The 26,921-nt window shown below is 40.6% G+C and overlaps 1 protein-coding gene across 4 annotated transcripts in view; it reads left to right on the top strand.

Moving 5' to 3' along the window:
• Nucleotides 1-21,336, top strand: part of cadpsa (Ca2+-dependent activator protein for secretion a) — a 261,095-nt gene extending 239,759 nt beyond the window's left edge. For all 4 annotated transcript variants that reach the window (XM_049568292.1, XM_049568453.1, XM_049568202.1 and 1 more), the window contains 2 exons: nt 12,852-12,956; nt 17,517-21,336. In XM_049568292.1, coding sequence (XP_049424249.1) covers nt 12,852-12,956; nt 17,517-17,690 — 279 coding nt within the window. In that variant the 3' untranslated portion in view covers nt 17,691-21,336. The remainder of the gene's footprint in view (nt 1-12,851; nt 12,957-17,516) is intronic.
• The last annotated feature ends 5,585 nt before the right edge of the window (nt 21,337-26,921 follow it).

Below are 26,921 nucleotides of genomic sequence, written 5' to 3'. Positions count from 1 at the left end.
AGTGATTTGCAATATAAGCACATAAGCAGTGCACTACAGGAAAAAAAAACTGTGTAATAAGTGCAATATTTTGATGTCTATATGTCTGTATATTGACATACAGTTTGGTTTCTAATCCTGAACCTTGAAGTGAGCCAGCTTTATCAGACAGGTCATGTCAGCTGTAGGTAGGGTTGGGCTCGACATGAACCAGAACGACATACGATGATGTCCACAGTGAAACATCCAAATGGGCGGGGGCAGGGTCAGCTGACATTAGTGGATATTGATCAGTAATGGTGGCAAATCCTCACAATGGCTGCTACAAAATTGGTCTTTATGGTTTGTTAAGCAAAGTTTGCGCTACACAACTTTCAAAGTGGTCAGATCACTATAATGCTCATGCTACACTTGTTATCACAAGTCTTAAAGTTGCTGTGGTTTTCACACTATATGAGGGCTCACACACTATAAGATCTGTCACCAGGAGGAATCCATAAGTCAAAATTATCGACTTGTAGATACATAGGCTCTGAATATTTAAAAGGGTTTCAGTACTTCAGTATTACTAATTACTCTTTCTTGTGACTACAAGTTGTTGTTGTCATGGAATGTTCTTGTCTTATTCATTCTTCAATAAAAAGAAGGTTGACTGATAGGGAGAGGAGGGGCTGTTTGTCTCAGCCAGCAGCTAAGTTTAAAAGTATTTTAAGATAAGTGTCAAACTAAGTTAGTCTACATACAGACAGCTGTCATTTGAGCTTATTAGTAACAAATCCTTATCAGCTGAATTAGCATGCTGTCCTTGTGTTAAACATAACGTTAGTGTTGGTGGATGAGAGACTGTGGACGGAGCATATTGAATATCGCTGTCCACATGTTTACATGTTCATGCTTGCTGAACACATGTATTGATAAAGTACTGGCTTCTTACCCGCTAAGGTTTAATGTCACTTACAGTAACGAGTGTAGCTGCCGTCAACTCCAGTAATTTTCAAGTTATCTTCACTTCGTTTACACTGCGGTCGATTGACTGTTCACTGGTTACCGTGTTGTAGGCGTGTGTGTGTGGATGTGGAGCAGTTCAGCCCTGGCACAGAGCACAGGATGAGAGAGGAGAGGCTGCAGGATGATAATGAATTAAACCAAAATGTGTAAAAGTACCGATAAAAGAACCGATACCATTAGCGCTTCTCAATACTATAGTCTTTGATAACTTAGCCCCGGGGCTAATTTAGTACCCAAAAACACAAACGAAGTGAAGCTTATAGAAATTAAATAAAAGTTGCAGCCACATTGGCACTGAAGTGCGGAACGCTAAAAGTGTGTGTTCCACCAGTCAGCGTTCTTCAGCAAACAGCCCCGCCCCTCAAGAATTCTGGGGAATCTGAAAAGTCCTACCCCCCTACTAAGTACTTTTCAGGCAAAGTTTGGGGTTGAGGGAAGGTTTTTTCCCCAGGTAATTTCGGTGGAAACGCACCGAGGTTTTTCAAAATGATAGAAGTTGGATGTTGCAGCTCTGCAACATAGCTGAATCAAATGAAATCATATCCACTTTAATCTCTTCTTGCGGTGCACTGAACACTTCCTTTTCTGTTGTACTACGGACAACAATTCCGGTGTAGGCGGGTGTAAGGCAAAGCTAATCAGCCGTTGGTTGAGGAAGTACAGAAGTACACGGATTTGTATCCAATCACATCACATCACTGCCACTGGGAGCCAGCGCTAGTTCTATTACATCTTTCCTATGGGAATGTCCACAGACGACAGAATCAGCCAGCGTGCTGATGTCATCGGCATCTGTGTAAGAGACTAGTGCGTGACAAGCTGCAGACCACTGTTTGAGACAAACAGACAACAAAACAAGTTTTTTTAGTCATGTCAGCAGACAACTTTCTGTGTTTCCTACGGCCCCCAATATGAATGTTTTTCGGGGCCTGTCTCTGTTTTTCCACCGAGACATCCCTGCATTTCCTCTGGGTATTTTAAGCAAAAACATGGTCTTTTCCTAACCATAACCAAGTTATTGTACTTAAACCTAACTACATGCTAAACAGCAGTGTTGTTGAGACACGTCTGTGGTTTGCAGAAATGTACAATGCCAACATTTTTTCTGGCAGTTAAGGTGATATTTGCCTCTGATCTGGGGCTTTAGTTGGGGAGCACCAAAAACTGTGGTGAGTGGAAAATAAGGGCTCAAGTTGTGCAGTATGACCTAGGCATTAGATGCAGTCAGAACTGCTCAGGATTGCATTTAAGTGACTTTAGGTTCTTACATTAGTTCCTGTGGCTCCTTAGTACCTGTAACTAACTTTTAAAAAGGGGCATTAGTGCAGTATGCCTGTAGGGCTCGGCAGCTCTACCCGCATCTATGATACATCATCATTTTAGTATAAAAAAAACATGGATCTATTCTGGTGCACGTTTCTGCTCGTCATTCTTAGCAGCAGTACTCTCAGAGTGAAATGAAAGTTGTCTGCTGACATGTGCACATTGCAGCTCTGGTGAAGCTTGAAGCCACAAGCTTTTATGTGTCTTTTGCCCTTGAAATCTAAAAAGGCCAGTTCCCGCTCATTACACCATACAGCAAATATATGCAAAAGGGTCATGAAAGAGGTGAGTAGGTGGATGGGGAGGGGAAGAAGGAGAGGTGTTCCATTTTTGCATCAGATCCTGCTGGTGGCAGGCCCCCCCTGCCAAGCGCCATGTGAAGACTTGGGTGTGAACACTGGCTTCAAGGCGAGGTTTGTGTGTGTGTGTGGCGGTGTGTGGGGGGGTTTCGGTGGGATGGGTGGCTTGGTGTCAGAAGGGGGCAGGAGGTCGCTCTGTCTCCCAACTCTCGCTCAAAGGGGGATGGACCGGCAGATGTATATGTGTGCGTGTGTGTGGGGGAGTGTGTGTGTGTGTGTGTGTGTGTGTGTGTGTGTGTTGTGTTGTGCAGGGCGTGCATGTCGCCTGTGTATAGGTAGGGGTTCATCAGCATGTTGTGAGGTGACAAAACACACACAAATGCACACGCACAAATAACCCAGTTGAAGGAATGGAAGCCCTTCCTTCAGATGGAACTCGTTAGAATGTCACAGATTTGATCCCTGTCGGGTTATGGCATTATGTATTCAGAGCCATATTACGCTTGTTTTGGCTGTCAACAAGCGCTAGCCCCCTGCTGATCCCCATGCAGCCTAAAAAAATAGAGCTTGGATGAATTTGTCTGTTCGGATGATTTTCTTTTGTTGGTCCCTGCCAAGAGGAACAAAGCAAGAGGGACCATCACTGTTCTTTTGACAAGCTCAACAAATGTCAAAGTGGCTTTCAACATGTGGACGCCACAACTTAATCCTGCCCTGAAGGACCATCACCTTGTCTGGGGGTTTGAAGTGAAACTGTGGCTTTTACATGTGGCTATTTTCAAATAGACAGAGTTGGTTTGAAGAGTTTGATAGTTGCGTGTCAGAGAGGGTGAAAAGATTGTTCCAGAAATGGTGTAAAGAATACCATTTGGTGGGGAAGGAGAAGTCATGGCAAAAGAAACAACCAGTCTATTTGTTTGTAATGAATGTGGATCAGGATGAGAAACCAACCAAAGGAAAAAAAGGAAGAAAAATCATACTAAGTTGAACAAGCAAGTGACAGATCAATATGAAGACAGAAAAAGTGAACGACTTGAGAATGGATTGATGCTCTCGGTTGTTGCAAAAGGGAAGGAAATAAAAGTTACGATAAAGGTAAGTACATGAGGGTAGGGGGTGGGGGTTAAGTTAACTATGAGTCTCAAAGTGCATTTCGTGCCATTCTGTCATGTATGCCACTAATGGCAGGTGGAAGCCTGAGATTGTAATGTTGAGAAAACTGTATTTTATTTCCAATCTACAGTTAATCAGTTCACCTTTAGTTTCTGGGTATGTTTTGTATGAATTCAGCAACTACTGCACTATGTTTTGTTTACAACTGAAATGCCTTTTGAATTTGCAACAACTTCACTATTTCAAGTTGTGCATCACAACAAAATGAACATATCATGGTTTCTAAGAAATGGCAGCAACAGTGAAATAATTGAAATCAGTGGACATAACATAAAGCTGTAGGATTGTAACATTATCCAGGAGAGTCACATGTCTTTATGTTATGCAACAGTAAGCATATTGATTAAAGAAACATTTGAAAAAGGAATAAAGAATCAGCAAAAAGCTGGAACCAATGGCCCCTCCTTTGCCAACTTGGTCTCCTTCTGAAGTCATCAAATAGTGGCGCTTGGACAGTGACTTTCAGCATCAGACACTGAAGAAAATGGCATCCTTTCACATCGGCACGATGTGCCGCGGGTCGCCATTATTGTATAAAGGCACTTGGCGGCATCAGGGGAAATGTTGCAGGACAACAATGTAAGTTAAAGGGGCAAAAGTACAACCAGGGCAGGCGGGAGTGGTGGTGGATGGGTCTGACAACCGCTGACTTTGACCCAGGAGCCCAGTGTTTCCTTTCTGTGTGATTGAAAAGCCTAACCCTGTTCTTGTTTCCTAAACCAAACCACGTTTTGTTGTCCAAACCCAACCACATGCGTGTGTTGGCTAAACGTAACCATGTGCGTTTGTTGTTGAAGGGAGAAAAAAACGTCAATTCGTGGTGTTGTACCAACATGGTGCGTTTATTTTGAAAGAGACTGTTTGCAAACTCTACACTTCCTGTAAAAAGAGAAGTGTATTTCAAAACAGATAATGCATGTAACAGGCTGAAGTTGCCATGGCATCCCAGAGTGTTAACAACCAACACACACAGTAGACCTTGCATGCAATATGTCAAACATGTCAAACCAAACATAAGTATGAGATGAGGTCAGAGTGACATTGTGTTGCCTTTGCAAACTTATACAGTGAAGCCATAGGGAGACTTGAGGAGATTCTTCAGAGTCATAGCAGGGCTGATACATCACATAAGCTCTAGTGTTCAGCACATGGCCAGCTGAAACAGCTGGGAAAATGAACAGCTGTGTACCTGATTGTGCATGCAATGTCAAGCACACAGCCCATCTGCAGGAAAGCATCTCTATGATTACTTTCTTAAGAAGATGACTCTTTCTAAGACAACTATAAAGCTCTCCACAAGTATGAGCCTTGTATTAATGGATTAGATAATCACCCTTGAATACATCAGAGACTGTGGTCTTACACACAGAATTCGATTGATGTGATTCATTTCTGGGATTATCAAGAGCGTGTGAGTCATCGTGGATAAACATACATATAATAATGACAGTTTATGCATTGGCAGTTGAAAAAATGGTATTGTCTGATTGTCTGAAAGGTTTGTTACACTGTATACTAAGTATAGTTTCAGTCAGTAGTTCAACCACTCTGCTAAACCACTGTTAAAGGTACAGTAAACTCTTCATTTTCCTTCACACTATGTGACTCACCACTGAAACCAACCTGACCATTGGTTAGATGGTTGAGTGCAAAAGGTTTCAACATGATCTCACAGAAATACATGAACTCCCCAACCACAAATTCTGACACCAGATTACATGGCAGTGGCATGAGCTGTTTTGAAATTATGTGGTGGAGGCAAAGTTGGGTTTAGACACCAAAACTACTTGGTAAGGTTTAGACAAAGATAGTGGACATTACTATATCACCTAACATAACATTACAACACAAAGGACATAAGTGTGTTAAGTTAAAAGAAGTCAATGCTGACATTTGTTGTCACACAGGACATGAACAGCAGTCTCCTGAGTGAAAGTCCTGTGTCCATCAATCCATCCACCACCCAGACCTCCTCCCTGAGTGGACTCTTTCGCTCTTTATAGTATGTATGGGGTCATGACATTAACCACTGCCCATTGCATGGCATCATTGAAACAGGGAATTTTTGTGTCGACCACGAGAAAGGATCCTAATTGACTTTCCATTGGCACTGTTTCCATGGTGGAGGCATGGATTTTTTAATACATTTCGTGCCACCACCACATAGTGTGGTGTTAAGAGATCATGGTCATTTCACGTATTTCTGTGAGACCAGTTACTGACTTTAAGATTGTGTCCTCTGTTTGCATCCTGTGTTCTATCAACTGTCATGTTGCATTCCTTCACCAATTTCCCAACCTCAACCAAGTACTTTTAGGGCCTTAAACTGAAGAAAATGCTCATATGAGTTGTTATGGAAATCACTGACCAGTGTCCTATTTTGTGGTTTAATTTTGAGGACTTGCTGGAGACAAGTTAACGTGGACGCTGTCCTTCATTCCAGATTGTCTACTTTTACTTACTGAATTTAATGACTGAATAGAACTGCAGCTATTTTAATTAATCTATTTTCTAAAGTAAGATCTTACAGAGAATCCAAGTGAAAATGGAACTAATGAGTTCTGTTCCAGAAGTAAAAAAACAAACAAACAAAAACATAATTTTTTTAAGTGTCGTTGAAATTTATAATAATTATTAAAACTAGTGATATTATTGGGCTCACAAAATCAGGCCTGGCCCTACATGAACCCACATAGTTTCTGTCCAAGCCCAACACAAGCTCAAATTATGGTACCAGTTTCTGGCCCGAGCCTGATTTAAAAACCCAAATTTTCACTATAAAAACAATATTTTCACTATAAAAAAAATATTGAAACATTTTTTACCAGTTTAAGGCTGACATTTTTCCTAGCACAGTTTCTCCTTTTTGGGAATTTTAAGACATCGAAGCCTGGCCTGGCCTGAACCCAGTGTTTGAAGTTTATTCCAAGGGCCAGATGCATAAACAATGTCTACACGTAAATAACATGCGTATGCCTTTTTACACTCATAAACTGGTATTTATAAAGGCAGAATATGCAGTGAGAATGTGATCACTCACGCATTCTTCAGAGGAGATGTACACACAGTTCTAGCTGAGACAGGTGTGTGTGATATGAGAAAGACAAGATTAGATATAAATTGAAAGACAGATGACTGTTTTCAGGTTGTCTGCAGATTTCACTGATTGTTTTCTTATTTCTGCAGGCTGCACAGCGCGCTCAAAAATGTCAGTCAAAGCTTGCTTATGAAGAGAATTTTAAATTATTAATGAGTGAGGAACTCAACATGAGCATTATGGATGAATCAGTGATCACCCCTCTGATATCTGATAATAATGATGATTGAGATTTTAATGCCAATGACAGTTTGCAGAAATGTGATGAATTATTGGTGTGGACAGTACAAATAATCACAGCTGTGCATAATGACGGCTGTTCTGGCACTGTTGGAGAACCTTGCTGATGCGACACAGTCAGTGAAATTGCACTTCTTTCCCAAAATCCTCATGAACAGGTCAAATAAATGGTGAAGGGGCACAAGCATCAATATGCATACACATGCTTAAGGGCTCTCTGTGAGTGTGGGAATGAGGCTCATGCATGTGTGCCCAGCACCACAATGATCGAGATTTATTAAACAGAATCAGGCTACTCACGGCTCTTTAAATCTGACAAAAAAATAATGCATACCCGCATTTATGCTTTTGTGCTTACGCACGGTTGTGAATCTACAATTTTATGAATTTGGCCCCAGATTTCTTGATAATGATGGGGAAATTAAAAAAAAGAAACGTGGAGTCAAATTTATTTTTTACTCCAAAAACACAAATCATAAATTTGCATAAAAGGGCTTTACAATCTATACAATATAAGACACCCTCTATCCTTAAACGGTAATGAGGAAAACTTTGTTGGATACAGGTAATGTTTTATGGCTTATATAGAGTTTCAGCAGTCTTTGTGTCCTGTTCTCCTGGTGAGAATTTAAACTAGTTACGCAGATACTGTATCTTCTGATTTAACAATAGTCACTTTCATTTTTTTTAAATGAAGAAACTGGTATAACATTCAAACTGGCATTAAAAAGATCTTAAAGTTGATGAAAATCACAGGCATTATGTGTACACAAGATGTCCCTGACAGACCTCCAAAATGCCAGTCATGGCAGCAAGAAGACTTGTGACATAGCTGTCAAAGCCTCTTTTTATATAAAATGAAGAGGAGTTAAGCAGAACAGGACACAAAATGGCTGCTGCAAAAAAATGGCTGCAGATGGGAGCTGTGTGGCACGGTGCAAAGTCTAAAGAAAAGGAGAAGTGGATGATGGAGAGAGGGAGAGCAGCCAGTCAGTGGATCAGTCACTCCAGGCCTGGCCTCTCAGCAGGGGGTTGTGCTCGGGGCGAGATCACAGGCCTGCTGCCACGGCGAAGCCTTCACAGGCACACAGCGACAGATAGGAAGCTGCTGGCACCAGGTCGCCTCTCTGATTCACCCCGGCACTGCTTCAGAACAGCCTTTCTCTCTTTCACCCATGTTCCACTGAGCTTGACCTACATGTAGACCTGCTCTCTACCTCTTCTTGCAGCCGCAGCAGGTCTGATCTTGGTGTCCCACTGAGCAGGTTTCAGTGTGGCAATTCAAAGTTGGACAAAGAAAATCCATATTTTTTTTGCACCATGATGATTCATTGTTAGTGCAGATGGGCAGTTTAATACTCTTGTTAAGTAAGATGCCAAAAATGTATTCCAAAAGTTCATCTCTAACACTGCGAAACTCTTGATCTGATGATACATCGGCTGTTATTGTGTCTCCTATGCTACGTTCACATTTATGCTCAGTTCCGATTTTTTCCCCAGATCTTTTCGCCTCAACTGTTCGCATTCATATATGAAGCAACCCATATCTGACATCAGTGTGAATGGACCTCTGCCCTCAAACACCTCAGATACAAGCAGTGACGTCACATACATGTGTTGGAACAACAAAAAAGTCGCATTTGCAAATAGAGGCAGTTGGGGGGAAAAATGAATGGCATATCAAGAAAAGTGTTCATCTCCCAAACAATTTGCTGCAGAGGTCAAATGACAATGTGTCACATGTTGAGGATGAGGGTAAGTAGAAGGAGGAATGCAAAAGCCATAGCCATAGCTCTGTTAGCAGCTGTTGTTGCTGGTTCTGTGGAGATAGAGAGTGGGTGCACTGCCGGGAGCCGTTCAGCGCCACATAGAGCTCCCCACACAACCCCAACCCCAGAGTTAATAACAGGAGGTTATGGTGTTTCACTCTCTTCTTTAGCCTACTTTTGTTGCGTTTGCTGATCCTCTATGGTACACAAATACAGTATAGCCTAGTATAATCACATATCGGAACAATGGGACGTCGGACTAATGAGAGGTCGGAACAATGAGAGGTTGGAACCATGCTACGGCACCCAGGTTGGGGTGGGGGATGGTTCAGACAAACACAGGACTTTCCCCCAGGAGTCCAGTCTTTGTGTCTAGTGTGAAACCAAGTGAACTTTTAGTTATTTTTAGGAACATCATCACCATGTTTGTTCTCCTAAACCTAACCTATGTAACTTAACACTTAGTATGTAAAATCCTGATGACACCATTCATGGAGTGCTGATTTGTTAGATATAATACAAATCGTTTTGTGTGCATTTTCGTAAATTATACAAACCTTTGTATGAGGATACAATGGACCGCTCTGTCACTCTATGGTGAGTGACCTCTGCAGTGAAGTATGACGTGAAAAACTATGGATGTATTTGAAAAATACATATGAATTCCAATATAACTGTTTGCAGTGATTGCTTTGCCAGTGATTGGATATATATTTGATTTAGAACCACATGAAGTGGTCTAACTTCTGTATCCACACTACCCTGAGACAATCAGATCTGTGTCTCATGAGAGCAAACAGATCTGAATTTGGCCACATTTGCTTGTCATGTGAAAGTAGCCTTAGTCTAGTATTTTTACACCAAGTCTGAACATGCAAGATATTTGTTTCTGTGGCCTCTTTCACACCAAATATTTTGAAATAATTTTTGTTATAATTTTTGCTATAAAAAGTTAAATGTATTTGTGTAGGGACGTTATGAGATTGAGTGCAAGGCTATAGCGTGAGTTTTTCATTGTTCCTGAAGCTACCCTGTCCACATCTTATTTAGTGAATTATCTGAGTATCTACCAGGGGTTGCTTATCATTGTGTGCGTTTATTTCTTGAAAATTTCTTTACATCTACACCCCTGGTACTGTTAAAGAAAGAAACAAGATTACTGTGATTAGAAACCTTTTCAGCTAATGTTTTGCAGGGAGAAAAATAATATACCTTTGACTTTCTACTTTGATAAAGTTGATGGACAATAGAGCTCATATTCAATTAATGTGAAAAAAGTTTCAAAGATAAAATCTATCTTGTACTACTTCTAAATTACCCCTTGGCATCTCAACCCTCTTTAACACACACACACACACACACACACACACTGCTACCCCCTTCCTTTTCATTTCTTTTCCCACTCTTCTCCAGCATCCACTCTGCTGTGACCCTGACTGTTGAAAGTCAGTCGGCTTCTATTAGTATCAGCCCCGCTCATCATTATCCATCAATTAGACTGGCAACAGCCAGGGCCCACAGAGAAACATCTGCAGCCTTTCGGCTCTCTTTCTGCATGGCTGCCATGCTCTGAGCTCACTGTGCCTCGCAGAGGTCACTGTTTAGAGAGGGCTTGTCTAAATAAAGCAGTGGGAGAATTTCAATGCTGAGGCTTGTAACACCTGTGGAAGCGGTAGTAACAGGGCAAGGACTGGCTGTGGTACCTCAGTCCTCCATGAGCAATGACTGAATTGTATTCATTGCATTGCAAAGCAAAAACAGGCAAGTACTGAAATTCAGGGGTCACCGAAAAGAGATGCACGTGGTTGGGACATTGTTGTTGTTGCCATGGTTATTGACTTGGCTGTCTTAGTGGTGTTGAGCTATGAGCTAAAATGTACTGGGCTGGGTATTGTTTTAAAGAATTATGATAATACTACCAATACCTGTACCCTTAAAACGATACTGATAATAATAGAGTAGCTCATGCGACACTCATAATGTGAATGGAGTGGCGTTTTGTATAGCCATACTTTCCAACATTTGGTTGCTTCCCACCACACAAACTATATGTATCAAATACACTATATATTGACTTTGCCACACCACAGACTGTATTGGTTGTAGCTGTTGCTGTGGGAGTGGGAATTCCGCACTGGGGACAGTTGGTGATTCCACTCGGCCGCACAGACATAGTGACAGGGCTAACTGTTAGCATCACACAGCTAACATTACCAAAGGTTACTAACAGGTTTACCGACAGACTCGAGCCATTTGGTGTCATGTTGAGTCTGTTGGGACCATTCAAAAGCTTGGTGTTTGATGTTAGCTGTTGCTGCTTTGTTAGCTTGTGCTAACCAGGCAGATATCGAACTGAGCATTTGCTAGAGAGTGGCTCTGGAGACAGCAGTTACAGAAAGTTTGTTGATCTGGCAGAGAGGCGGGACAGTTTAGGATCGTACTCCTGGTGCAAAAAGGATCAAATGCTGGTGTCCTTTGACTGGTAAAGTTTCTTGGCACCTAGTACTATTTTGGTTAATACCTTCAAGGTATCAAGTTCTAATACCCAGCCATGGAGTTTTAAAACTTTTTGCAAAACATGGTGTCAGTTTCTCTGTGACACTTCATTATAGTTTGTGCACGTTTGACAACTAGTGCTGCCAACCCCACAAATCTTCTCTTCTACTGTATGCATTACAAATCATGTATAAGTTTACATTCATAAAGGGAAAAATAATCATTTTAATGCACTGATAAAGCATCTCACTTGTATGCAGGTAGGCTATGTAAGCTCATTACAATGTTATAGAAATGTTTCTGACCAACGATCTGTTATCCTCTGAGGGGCAGGTAGCAGATGTCCCAGTTATCTCCACAGTCTTGTGCTGCATTTTTGTGGTGTCAGAACAATCTCAAAATGAGTTCCCAATCATACTTCATGTGGTTTAAATGCTCTGAGTAATAAAATATAACACATTTTCTTTTCACTTTACAACCACATTTCCACATTACAACTTAAAGCTCATGAACACACTGCAGTCGGTAGACTGGAGCATAGGTATATACCATTGGCCTTAACTAGCAGAGGTCTTGACTACAGTCCGATTTAATTGGTCCTTGCTTGTCCGTTCAGGGCCATTACTGCAATACGCTAAGTCACATTAAAGGGCCATGAGCACTTGGAACATACAGAACTCTTAAAAAAGTCTTTCAAAAAGATTTTGTCCATTTCTGCCCATTACTACAAGAGGTATGCATTCATCATTACACAGAGAGACAGCAATAGTCAAAGGCAACATAGATTGGAAGACACTGCCAAACTGACACCTAAAAGATTAGTTTTATGGACTTTGACATGTGCCCAGAGCAGAACATGCTGCTGTGCACGAAGAGCATCATAAGCCTTATGCTTTATCAAGATCCCCATTAACTGATGCCTCATTGGCTGCTGGATCTTCCCGGGGTCCACGCTCCAGACTTAAATAGATTCTAATCCTACGGGACTATCTGAGGGGGCCCCCACATGACAAGAGTAGAAACTGTTTTCTAAACTTCATAGGCAAAACTGCGTGGGCTTTGCTGAACTGCAGCAGAAGAGGAAGTGCCTGCTCTGTGCTATGTGTCATTTTGTAATGGCTTGATGAGGCCGTGCGGCCGTCACGACATGAACATCTTCAGATTAGAGACGTCATTCTGCTAAGGATTTGTTTGTCAGTTTTGTGCCTCCGGCCTCTCCCTCAGTGATCCACAAGGAAACTCTGTCACAATGATACACTGCAAGGATGACATCACATGCTTTTTCTGCCAAATACACCATGAGCAAAGTCGATAGATTACAGATACCTATTGCAATGATAATGGATTCATTGTTTTAAGTGTTGAAATGTTTTTTGATTTGTGTTTGTTCCAAAATGAACGAGCTTTGAGTGCATTTATTTCAGACAATCAGATAATGATATGTACTGTGTGGTTGTGTGTCTACAGCAATGGTACACCAGCACCATGAACCTTCTGGGAACATGGCTTACTGACCGTATGGACCTGCAACTCCATGTTTATCAACTGAAGATTCTCATCAGGATTGTCAAGGTGAGAAGGGCTGTCATTTACATTTCTAAACCACATTATCTAAATGCAAGTAAAATATATTATCACAGGAATACTCTCAAAAATCAATGACGCAGTTACAAAATTAAGTGACTCTTTTGTAACTTTGCTACATTATAACATTTCACTGCTGCTTCCCACCTCAATTGATATTTATTATTGTTAAAAATGGATTTGTCTCCTCTATTCACACACAGTGTGGTGTTTTTGTCAGTTGTACTTGTTACACTTTTTTTTTTTCATTTGGCCTTTCTGGTAGAGTGTAGGCTTTAACAGTGAGTGGCAGCAATACACTGATGTCCAATCTCCTAGTACATTTACTACCGGAAATAAAATAAATAAGTAGATGGAAGCAGGTTTTGCAGTGTTTGTATTTTATATTTGCTTTCTTTTAATTAATACATTAAAACTTTTCCAGCTCAGGAAAAAGGACAAAAAGAATGAAATGTATGGAAACATATATTATTGGTTTTGATTAAGTGGTATTTTTATCTACATATTTTACATTGATATTCTGTATTTTGGAAATACTGTCCTTTTTACTCTGTTACATTTGTTTGACAGAAATACTTGCTCATTACCTTGCAGATTTTATATGTTTAAAAAAAATCTTACAAAATGTATGGATATGGATTAGCAACCAATCTCCAGAATGAAAGGTGGCATTGTATATTTCTGTACACCACAGATACATTACATTTGCATATTATTATATAGCAGATATGGTGAAACTTTACATTTCAACCATGCTGTGGTAAACGTTATGGTTAGGAGTAGGTATGAAACAAACAAACAAAAAAAACGCTTGGTTATAGTTAAGAAAAGATCATATTTTAGCTTAAAATACCTGGTTTTGGTGGCACAGTCCCTGCTGGATACACAGCAATGTTTCGATAAAAAACACATGATTTTCTTGGCACTGTCCTCGCTGGAAAAACAGCCACCGGTGGCTAAAAAACACCCATGTTTGGGGTCTTAAAAGCCACAAGAAAACACAGCGATGACTCACTAAACACCAACTGTTTTGTCATTTGTTGGTCTCAAACAGTGGTCTACAGCTTGGCAGGCATCTTGCCTAGGTGACACGCCAACCACTATCCCTTCCACCCTCCAATGACAAAGTCAGCCTATATACTTTGTCATGGAAACATGGATATGCAGGCTTTTCTCATACTGTTTGTACGTATACGTACAACAAATAATGAACCACAATTTGTATATAACCCACATAATTATGAGCCAGAAATTTGTGTATAACTCACGTGATCGGGAAGGCTGTGATCACATGACCAATGCTCTGACAGTAGGAAAGAAGAGAGTAGACTGCAAGTCCATGTAGAAAGGTACATTGAGGTGGTGGAATGGTCAAACAATGCAGGACTCTTCCCCAGGAGACCGACATTCGGAACCATGTGAAAATAAGTGAACTTTGAGTCATTTTAAGGTACATTGTCACCATGTTTCTTTTCCTAAACCTGACCACAGTAACTTTACTTGCCTAGACCTTAACTACCTAACTTACCATTACGTACGAAACTTTAAACTAAATATGGAACATCGTGCGTGGAGCTCTAATTTGTTAAATATTAAACAAACTATTGTGTGAGCATATGTTGTGATGTGACATATAAAACATGCAAATGTAATATACCTGTGGTTTGCAGAAACGTACAATGCCAACATTTTCTTTTGGCAACTGGGCTGGGATTAGACTACCCAACAGAAACCTTAAAATACTGGGTACACACTAATGTATGAGAAATAATTATCAAATATGATGTAATGTATTATGATGAAGCTCAGAGAGGTTCAAGCTATTATTTACTATAGCCCACTCATTCTTCATGAAGGTGTCCTAAACTAAAAGTAAAACATGACCCATCAGTGGCTGCCCATTCACAAACACCACCAATTCAGGTCATTTTAATGCCTAGGGGAGAAGGATTTCACCCTGCACACACACACACACACTGACCAGGTAGCAGGCAAGAAGATGTGATTTTGTTTTAAAACTTGTCCCACATGATTCAGTCATTCATTTTTCAAGGACTTGTAAGGACCATCTAGCAAGGGGTCCACAGTACAACTGAGCCACTGTGCTGCCCACTTTAATACTTGTCCTTTTATTGGTTATCATTACTGGCTCCAAAACTCCCCAGGGAGTAAAGATAACACCAAAGTGAAATATGTACAATTGAAAGTCAATCATTTTAGCTGTAAACCTGAAGGAAAAAGGTGAGGTGACCAATTTAATCTGAACTTGGTGTGATACAGTGAGTGATTCAAAGCAAGGTGATAATATTACAACATGATGATGACACCATTGGAATCATGACAGGTCATTTCAATTCACTGTCTCACATATGTTGTTGTTTCATCTTTTTATATCCTCCATAAAGATGGCTGCCAAGTGTAGAACATACAGTATGTGTAGTATAAGGACATACAGCTGACAACCACATGCCTTCAAGGCAATGTGTTAGTCTAGAAAGATTCATCTGACCCGAAATTTAATATATAGAAGCTGTAAGGAAGGGAAGCATTGTGGATCACTGATTAACGGTTTAGCTTCAACGCAATGTGGTCATGGTTTAAATCTCAGCTGCAGTTTTTAAACTGTCTGTTCCGTCCCACTTCAGGTTTCACTTCCTCTGTCGTTTGCATGGTTATAATGACTCAATGAGCCTGTCCTATTCTGGATATACCATCTCATTCTGAGGGAAACATGCGCCATATCCCTCACTGCCTTAAGTATACTCTTAGAAATAACGGTGCTGACTAGAATTATATAGGATTCTTCAGCTTGTCCCCATAGTAGAGCCCTTTTTGGTTCCTGGTAGTACCTTTTATACAGGTTCTACCTTGAACCCTTTCAGAGGGTTCTACCTAGAACCCAACATAAAGGGTTATACTAGAACCATCTGTGAAAGGTTCCATCCAGAACTCCCTATGAGAGGCTCTACAGAGAAACCTATCCAGAACCCTCTCTGGGGTTCTATGCAGAGCCTTTCCACCTTCTAAGGGTGTTAACAAAAACCCATCCAGGGGATTCTACTGAGAACCCGTCTATAGTCCAAGGGTTTCATCTAACCCACCCAGGTTGATCTGAAAATAGTAATTAATTAACCATGGTTTTATTTTAACAGTTCACTTGAGGGCAATTCATGAGGCTCCTAGAGAGCCAAAGCTGATGTGGTCCAACGTAACCCACAACACTTAAGACACACCAAACCGACTTCAGTGAACTAGCAGTGACGAAGGCCCCCTGCTGCTTCACCTGACATCAACATGTCTCAGCCAACAAGTTGCACAAGAACACACCTCAAGGCCTTAGACGGCTGAGAAGGCTGGTGGCCAACCAGCATGTTGTTTCTGCTCTTGCATGAAGGAAAATAACTCTCCACACCAGCAGACGGCGGTAGTCTGTAATTATTACATTAACATCACAATCCATTGTTGAAAAATTGTATTTACCGTATGCCAGTGAACAATAACACAAATCACCAGGAAGCATTTCTGTTAAAGAGCTCAATGGCTCAAAGAGAAATACTTTTAAAATTTTTGGATGAAAAGGATGGATGTTAATGGAACACTTAGTCTTACAAAGAACCCTTGAAGAACCCTTAGTTCAATTAAAGAGTTCTTTGGAAGCAAATGAAGCAGATAATTCTGGCTCAAACCTCAGCCCATCAAGAAGAACCCTTTTGGTACTTATTTCTAAGAGTGTATTCCAGAATCTAGTGTACATGTCTGAGGCCCCGTTTATACGACAAAGATTTCAACTGAAAGCGGTTTTGGGTGCCCGAAACGCGATTCGAAAACGGGTTCCAGAGTGCAACTTTTTGGAAACAGCAGCGCCTCCGAGTTTACATAAATTGCAATATGCAGTTCCTCTGAAAACAGAGACTTTTCGCACATGCGCATTACGGTTCCAGTCACTAGGCAAGCCGACCGTCACAACAACAATGCAGAGCTCTGTTTGTGCTGCTCACCCTGTTGATTTGAAGTGAAGTGTAGATCTGTTACTGTAGCAACTCCACCTGGTCATCCATCCAGACAAAGTTATCTGTGCATGCTTTCACCATTGTGTTTTCTTTGTTTTGGTTTGTAATCACCGCGTTGTAAAGGAAGGCGCTTCAGCGCAGGCGCATGGCATAATGCCGTGGTGTTGCTTTGCAAATTTACACTCCCACCCATTGGCCTGGTGTGCATACTACAGTGTTTCCAGTAGATTTTGCGGCTCCGTGTGAACGGAGATTGTTTGAATAACGTCGTCATATAAACGCATACGTTTTTTAAAACGCAAAGGACAGACTTTTCCGTTTTTAGAGAAACCGTCGTCGTCTAAACAGCGCCTGAGGATAACGGCAGGAGCTCATACTGTTGTGTGAGGTGTCTGAATAGGAGGTGCAGCTTCAGTGTTTGTAACATGTATTCTCTCAGTCCAGACATCAAGCAGCTCAGATGAAATGGAGACTCTGATAACCTTTTCTTGACCAATATAATGAATCTTGAACCTTCTGATTGTTTTGTTTGATACAGAAAAAGTACCGTGACTTCCGCCTTCAAGGGGTGCTGGACTCCACGTTAAACAGTAAGATGTATGAGACAGTGAGAAATCGGCTGACCTTGGAAGAAGCCACTGCCTCAGTGAGGGAAGGAGGGATGCAAGGCATTTCCATGAAGGACAGTGATGAAGAGGACAATGATAACTAGATACAAGGGTCCTGAAAACTACAAGAATGTCAACGCTTTTCAGAGGGTGAGCGGTATACTGCCTGAGAACCCATGCAGCCTTTCCATGAGGTCAAAACAGATTGGCCTAACATCAAACTTTTTCCTTCCGTTATTTGCTGTTTCAGTTTGTCATCCCTGTAATAGTTCCACATTTCTGTCTGAATTGATACAAGAGGAAAATGCATTTTGTGTCTGTGAACACTTGCAATACGCAAGACTGTCCTATCAATGCTTTTCATTTCAAAATTCCCCATGTAGGCTCATTCAGCTCAAAACTAAAACTGAAATGTGAGCAAATGACTGCAAAATATCACAGAAGCCAAAATGGGACATTAGTGTCCAACAGGCACAAATGTGAGCGTGAAATTCTTGCAAAGCAGCCTTATAAATAAGGCTATCGAGACAGGCAGGTGATTGCATATATATGGAGTTCATCTTTTAAAGACATGAAAAATATTGTTGTACCTTCATGCTGTGCAACCCAAAATGACTACACTCTTTGTACGGGAGCTTTGCTGTTGCTCGTCACTGACACTGAAAAGTACATAGAGCACTCTCTTTACTTTAGGCAGTTCTGCTAAAGAACTTAGGACACGCTCAAAGGATCCAGACCACCATGTTGTGGTTCCAAGTGAAATTAATACAGTTTTTTTAAGCCTGCCAACAATTGCATGATGAACTTTTCACTGTTGAAGTCGTATTGATCCAAACGGCCCTAGGACTGATGGTTACTTGTTGGTTTAAGGTCAGATGAAACAGTCCAAAACAACAGAATCAGAACTAAAACAAATATTTAATAAATATTTCCAAAACTTCCCCTGAATGTTCTCAAGCAATATGGATGACTATTTTGTTCTCAACCTTATGAACAAGGCTCTACATTTCTTTGTATAGTACTAAAAAAAGTGCAGTGAGTAAAGTTACTTTATGTAGCATTGTTGTTAAGGGTGTGAATATGGGCTCATATTACTTTGTTTTTGGTAATGAGTTTGTATGTCTAAACCATAAAATCTAAACAAAATGTTTAAATTGATGTGCTGTGATATGATGTGACAGTAACGTCACGTAACATTTGTCTGTTCTCAGCCAGCTTCTCAAAGCCTATCTAATGTCTCTCTAATGGTCGCAACAACCGTCAGACAGCAAATAAAATCCAAGGCACCATCAACAGTTAAGTCTATGGGTGCAAAAGCTGAGTAATTTTAGTAAATTTGTGACAAGAATGAGAACATCATTCAGCCAATGTTTACCTCTCAAGGAAGCATTCTGTAATTTTGAAAGTCCCAGTTTTTGCCCTCTTACCTAATGTCATATGAGAAGGTCATTATCAATGTCATCTCTCACCTCTTTGATTGAGATCAATACAGTCTAAATAAGTCTGTATGTAAGTGTAAGTGTTAGCCTGAGTGGAGCATAAGTGCTGGATGGATGTTGAATGATCGCACATGTTTTTTAACCAAAGTTGGGTATTAGAGTGGGGTTCAGGCATCTAACATCTAAAGCCAACCTGAGCCTGAGGGACCAATAACCAAGCCCGACCCAAACCTGACACTTATTTTGTTTTTTATGTTTAAACCCAACCCGAGCCCGACGCAGTAAATGTGACATTACTGAACCTCAAAATCCAACCATCACAGTTTATTTGATGTCATCATGGAGGAAGAGAACTTAGGACCTAGCATTCACTGTGGATGGCTTCAGTGATGCTTCTGGTGCTAAGTGTAAAGGCCAGAATGCCCCCAGCAAGTACATCGAGCTCAGGTCAGTGTTAGGTGATGACATGTTTTGTTTGACATACTCTATCATTAGCTAGCTAACGTTAACCTACGTTAATATTAGGGCTGTCAAAATAATACGTTAATTTCAATTAATTAATCACAGAGAAAATAACGTGTTAAAGAAAATTAACGCTGATTAATCGCATTCCATGGTGCCCTTGACCCGGTGCATCATTAAACGCCACAGTGGCTTTGTCACATGATGGAGGCAGACAAGACAACGCTGCTTGGCCCTGTGAATGGAACATATACATTTATAAAATGCCCAGATGGAACCGCTGATAGGAGCACTGTTCTCTGCAATCTCTGCAGTAAGGAATTTTTGTGCCATTCAAAGTAATTTAAGCCTGTAATATCACTTTAATGCAAATAATGTAGTAGCGAACCCAGAGGTCCGAACTAGCACAGCCACTGATGCTAGCACTAGCAGTCAGCCTTGTCAAGCCACATTTGATGAGGTGTTCAGAGGCAAAGTAGTAGAAGTAGCGCAACACAGACAGCCAATCCGTCACTTTTAGGCTGAACCCGACCCAAACCCAAACATTATTTTATCCAAACTGGGTCCGACCCGTTGGGTCGCATCGGGTTCAGGTCGGGTATCCACACTCTAATGGGTTAGTCTTTTGAAACACCTTAAATACTAACTAAGCTGTCTTTGTCACTGGTCTTGATCTTCTGCTCTGACTCACAGTAAGACTCACAGGGCAGTTGGATGATTTACTGACATTGCCATCCCTAGGACTGACATCTTTATTAAAAAAAAATAAATAAATAAATAATGTAACATTAACATGTCAGTAACTTCAGATTAATCTGCATAATTGTGACAAGTAGGTAATAAGTCATTTTGAAACAAGCAGCTAAATGAAACACATGCTCAGCTTGTTAACCTGTAGCACATTTGCATGAGATGTGAAATTGTGCACACAAAATAAAGTGAAGGCACGCATTTATCAAAAAGTTTAAAAAAAAAAAAAAAGAAAAAAAATGTAAAACATGTTTGGGAAATGATGTTTGTTGTGTGCGGTGAAATTGAAAGATAGGATTTGAAATTAAAGAGGATGGGAGGTGTGTCTCTGTTACAATATCATCCAATGACTTCAATATAATCACTTATGGTCTCGAACTATACATTTGACTCTACTAACACTTTGTGTAAATGCTAAAAGTTCTTCCATCGGAGAGTGAGAAAGCTGCATGTGTCCTTTACAAAGAAAGTGAGGCTGTGTTACTAATACTCTGTGTCAAACTGCCTACATATGAGTCTACTGGTGACAACACAAGCTGTATGTTGCTGTTGGAGTAAACACTGACTGCTTGTGGTCTCACAGCGTTGATACTTTGATTTCCACATCAACCTAACACCTCTGACTTATCCTTTTTTTTGTTTGATAGATAAGTTAGCAAGGCAATACACATATCGTTTGGTTTTAAAGACACTAATAGCCTGTTTTCAACCTTTTTCACATTTTCAATTTTAGTAAAACAAAAGCTCTATTTTAGTCTAATATCATTTGAATAATGGAGTTGATTTGCCATCTATTATATATGTTCTTATATGTGCCCTGTGCTTCAATCCTGGATGTATGGTGGGGCTAATCTACATTTTTATAATGGATGATGGGAGGTGACGTCTGTCTGTTCTTTCCCTCTGTCAACTGTTTTCTATACTGTACACCTAGAGCTGTGTGTCACCCTGTGTGCAAGTACAGTATACTGCATGTCCCCAGTATTCACTCCCTTAAGTGTTTTTGCTCCGTATGTGAAGTTACCGGTGGGTTCGTCATGCTTCTGCCTTCTAGAAGAGCCCACCAAGGCCAAGAACATTTAAATAAAGTGAATGGCAAATGTGGAAAGAACTTGTCGCCTCATTCATTGTTGTTGCTGTGAAATGATTGAATGTGATGACAATTTGTTGAAAAATGGGTCTAGTATCTTTGAATTTGTTATGAACAGGTGTTAGTAGGGATGCACAGATTTATTGGCAGGGCAGCGGTATTGGCCAGTCCTTGCCTCTTGACTGCCATCAGCCTATAAAGCAAATACGATGACATTTACCAATAGCAGCAGCCGATTTTTGTCTGTTGTGTTATCAATTTTGTTCGGGCTAAAAAGCAGGGCTTACACTAACGTTGTCCTGCTGTCCTGGGTATAATAGAAATCGTGTTTGGGACAAACAAAGATGTTAACCGCGACACCGCTGGGACAAAAGGACACAGTAATCTCACTATCGTCAAATCAGCAGACTCACCCTTTTTATCCCCCTGATAATTCTACATTATGAGCAACAAATCTGTGTTGAAATAAGCACACAGAGAGCCGGTTATTGTTATTTGTTTGCTGTTAGCAGCCGGTGGCGGTAGCTAACAGCTCAAGGAGGTTGCATTGTGTTATATTATGATGAGTTCAGGCTCTATGTAGTAAAATTGGCAAGGTAAATAACAATGTGTTCAAATGTAATCTTGTAAAATGTAGCTTTTGGTGAGAAACTTGACAAAAATACAGTATTTTGAAGGTGACATTTCTTGATGTTTCCATAGCGATATACAGTGAGAGGGAATTATGATATGTGATGTAAAAAGGCTTTTGAAGCAGTGTTAAGTTTGACATTGTAGATTTAGTTTTAGTCTTGAGATAAAAATGATAATTAGTCACATTTTAGTCATTTTTATCCTTCACAGAAAAATAACCTCTGCAGCATGTTAGTCCGGAGGTTTAAACTTGTGTCCTCTCACAGAGTTGGTGATTAAAACTAAACTTTCATCTCTCAGAGAGGAGTTAAAGGTGTAAATGTCAATAAATGTCAGAGAACATATACAGTACAGGCCAAAAGTTTGGACACACCTTCTCATTTAATGCGTTTTCTTTATTTTCATGACTATTTACATTGTAGATTCTCACTGAAGGCATCAAAACTATGAATGAACACATGTGGAGTTATGTACTTAACAAAAAAAGGAGAAATAACTGAAAACATGTTTTATATTCTAGTTTCTTCAAAATAGCCACCCTTTGCTCTGATTACTGCTTTGCACACTCTTGGCATTCTCTCCATGAGCTTCAAGAGGTAGTCACCTGAAATGGTTTCCACTTCACAGGTGTGCCTTATCAGGGTTAATTAGTGGAATTTCTTGCTTTATCAATGGGGTTGGGACCATCAGTTGTGTTGTGCAGAAGTCAGGTTAATACACAGCCGACAGCCCTATTGGACAACTGTTAAAATTCATATTATGGCAAGAACCAATCAGCTAACTAAAGAAAAAGGAGTGGCCATCATTACTTTAAGAAATGAAGGTCAGTCAGTCCGGAAAATTGCAAAAACTTTAAATGTGTCCCCAAGTGGAGTCGCAAAAACCATCAAGCGCTACAACGAAACTGGCACACATGAGGACCGACCCAGGAAAGGAAGACCAAGAGTCACCTCTGCTTCTGAGGATAAGTTCATCCGAGTCACCAGCCTCAGAAATCGCAAGTTAACAGCAGCTCAGATCAGAGACCAGATGAATGCCACACAGAGTTCTAGCAGCAGACCCATCTCTAGAACAACTGTTAAGAGGAGACTGCGCGAATCAGGCCTTCATGGTCAAATAGCTGCTAGGAAACCACTGCTAAGGAGAGGCAACAAGCAGAAGAGATTTGTTTGGGCCAAGAAACACAAGGAATGGACATTAGACTAGTGGAAATCTGTGCTTTGGTCTGATGAGTCCAAATTTGAGATCTTTGGTTCCAACCGCCATGTCTTTGTGAGATGCAAAAAAGGTGAACGGATGGATTCCACATGCCTGGTTCCCACTGTGAAGCATGGAGGAGGAGGTGTGATGGTGTGGGGGTGTTTTGCTGGTGACACTGTTGGGGATTTATTCAAAATTGAAGGCACACTGAACCAGCATGACTACCACAGCATCCTGCAGGTCACCGGACCTGAACCCAATCGAGATGGTTTGGGGTGAACTGGACCGCAGAGTGAAGGCAAAGGGGCCAACAAGTGCTAAACACCTCTGGGAACTCCTTCAAGACTGTTGGAAAACCATTTCAGGTGACTACCTCTTGAAGCTCATGGAGAGAATGCCAAGAGTGTGCAAAGCAGTAATCAGAGCAAAGGGTGGCTATTTTGAAGAAACTAGAATATAAAACATGTTTTCAGTTATTTCACCTTTTTTTGTTAAGTACATAACTCCACATGTGTTCATTCATAGTTTTGATGCCTTCAGTGAGAATCTACAATGTAAATAGTCATGAAAATAAAGAAAACGCATTGAATGAGAAGGTGTGTCCAAACTTTTGGCCTGTACTGTAGAAAACGACATGTAAACGTGTTGTCTTACCTTACGGGTGTGCTGCCATGTTTGTTTACCCCTGAAGCTCTGCTTTCCAAAGCACAGCCGAAATATCGCAAGAACAAGCAGTGATCTCATACCGTGCCTGAAATCTCGCAAGCTCTAGATAAGGCCCAGCTGAATACTACTCCAGGTGGAGGTGTCTTGTCCTCGGTCACATCCAGACCTTGAAAATAAGGCTGCAACCTGTCCCATTCCTTGCAACAGAGGCATTCCTCTTCTGTGGGCATTGAGGCACAGCATTCACAGGTACACCACCAATCTCCAGAGCTACGCAGCCTTGCAGCAGCCATTCCTCCTCTCTCGTCCTCTACCTGTTGCACCTCTCTCTCTCTCCTCCTACGTTCTTCAATTTCACAAAGCTCGTCATCAGTGTATTCTGGCTCAAATAAATAAGGGTGGCCATCAAACTCTGTTTACTCTGTAGACTGTTTACTCACAGCACAGCTACACTCACAGATAACTGGTGCATGTCAAACAGCAATCAAACCATAAACCGTCTGGAGTCCTGCGGAGATTAGCTGTGAAGCCTGGCAGCCAGTTGCAGTTTGCTCCACTGCCATTCAGCAGCTAACAAGCGGAGCTAACTGCTAACAGCCACCGCTGCAACTAACAAATTCCACAAATCCATTCAACAGCTCCACCATTCACAGTCAGACAAACAGGGCTGATTATTTACTGTAGAATTACAGCTCACAACTCAGACCAATGGTTGTCATGGAAAAACGCAGTTTGAAGCAGTATTTTATTTTTTCTAAAGATGTTTTCAAATGAAAGAAGGTAATATTAAAGGTTGTTCATAAATTTGTGTTATTGAATTTGTGCTCTCTTTTATAGTGAAGATTTCATAAATAAATAACTAACAAATAACAACAAAAACAAAATAAAATACAACAACAAGAAAACAGAATCTGCTATCAGCCAAACTGTTATTTTAAACATCTATATCTGTATTGACCCAGAATTTTTCATTCGGTGCATCCCTTTTAATAAGTGAAACATTTAGATTCTACTATTGGCAGTTACTTGTACTTTTTTGTACAAAGAGCTGACCACTTGGAGTGGACGAGGATGTTGTGTCAGCAGACTGTAAAAAATACATATTTGTTAATCCGTGGCCTCCTTCCCTCCCCCGCAGCAGCGTTTTCTTAAGAAATAGAGTCTTAGATTAATGCTGAGGATTAAAGTATCAGTCATTTTAAGAGCTGATATTATCGTGGAGAAGGAGATTGAAAGAATTGCCAGAGATCAAATCAGCAATGACTGAAAAAATCAAATCAAGAGCCCAAGATGGAGGCTGAAAGTAAAGTCAGGAGGATTAGATATAATATAGTCCCAAATTAAAGGAAGACAGGATATATTTTAATTATGTTATAAAAGGGGGGAAACAAATCCTTCTTAGAAGAATAGAGAGCAAAACAGATTTTAGATGAGAGTGGAGGAAATGAGGTAAATCCAACTGCTGGTGAAATTTGACTTTCTCCTTGGATGACACTAATGCGCAATGCAAAAAAAAGGGTTTGTTCACATGTAGTTATTTGCCTAAAATGTTGTGACTTTTTTGCAAGTGGACATGGTTCGTACCACATATAGTTAACCAGCAGACAAACTAACACAATCATGTTATTTTGCTTTATCATAATGGTAGAACTTAGTGTGGTCGTGTCACAGAGGGGAGTTTCTTCTCTCACAAATGATCTTTGGCTGAGTACACCCACCTCATAACAGCCAAGTTTACAGTCAGTCTATCATCAAGTTACTCACAGATTAAATGATAATAAGTCACAGCTGATGTGACCTGTTTGTCATTTTAGCTGGTGAAAGTGATGGTCAGTGCCAGCTGAACATTGAACCTGCTACCTAACTCTTTAGTACACTGATCTTTGCTAGTGAGGAAGAGAGAGGGGAGATCTGTGCATTTTGCTAACCTCAACTCACAGTCACTCGCACCAGTGAATTTCCCAAATTCACACTTAATTTTCACTCGCATAGCCTGTAGTGAAATGCTTGCACTGTAAGACTAGCAGAGAAGCACTGCAACAGGCTGAGTTGCACAAAACTCAGAAGAGTACAGTAAAGACTTCATCGGCTTCACTTTACCCAGTGCAACCCATTCTAAGATCCCAGGATACCAATCATTAGGATCCACCTGAGACATCTCTATCAGTCTCACTTCTGTCTGTCCAGAGATAGATATTGTATTAGCATAAAGAATAGAAGTAGGAGGAACTGCTAGCCAAGCTCTGACAGAAGTGAAAGCATACACTTTCCAACAACTTTAAAGTTATTACTGCTGGAGCTATTTCTTGACCTACAGTTTTTGTGCTAAGCTAAATTTGTTCTTATCACTGAACTAGATATACAGAGTTACAACTGATAGAATTCTTCTCATCAGAATTGACTCAGAAAGGTAATAAGAGAAAACTGAAAATCTTTAAGTGATACTTTAAAGGGATAGTTTGGGTTTTTTGAAGTGGGGTTGTATGACGTACTTATGCATAGTTTGTGTATTACATAAAGTTGATGCCAGTCAGCACACCCTCAGTTTAGAGAAGCAGGCTGGAGTACCGGCACTGAAGCTCAGCAATGTCAATCAATCAATTCAATCAATTTTATTTATAAAGCCCAATATCACAAATCACAATTTGCCTCACAGGGCTTTACAGCATACGACATCCCTCTGTCCTTATGACCCTCACAGCAGATAAGGAAAAACGTCCCAAAAAAAACCCTTTAACGGGGACACAATGAGACACAGAGAGAGAGAGAGAGAGAGAGAGAGAGAGAGAGAGAGAGAGAGAGAGAGATGCAGGTAATGACAGTAGCTTACAACAACATTATTGAAAGTAATAATATTATAGTTATAGTTCTGGCTACTGCGGTACAATATGTTGAAAGTTTGTATTAATATCTGGCAGTATACATGTGTGACAATAATCATATGTGTATAATAACAGTAGAAGTATGACTAATGACTAATGATGGCAGCAGCAGCAGGAGGCATCTGGCAGGACCACGACAGCAGCACAACCACACACGTCACGCTGTCCAGGCACCGCTGCGATATGAGTTAATCTGAGAGACAGTGGAGCACA

Source organism: Epinephelus fuscoguttatus, linkage group LG1 (assembly GCF_011397635.1).
Source record: "Epinephelus fuscoguttatus linkage group LG1, E.fuscoguttatus.final_Chr_v1".
Classification (NCBI taxonomy): domain Eukaryota; kingdom Metazoa; phylum Chordata; class Actinopteri; order Perciformes; family Serranidae; genus Epinephelus; species Epinephelus fuscoguttatus.
Note: the sequence above shows the minus strand (reverse complement) of the source record. Positions and strands in the feature narration are given on the sequence as shown.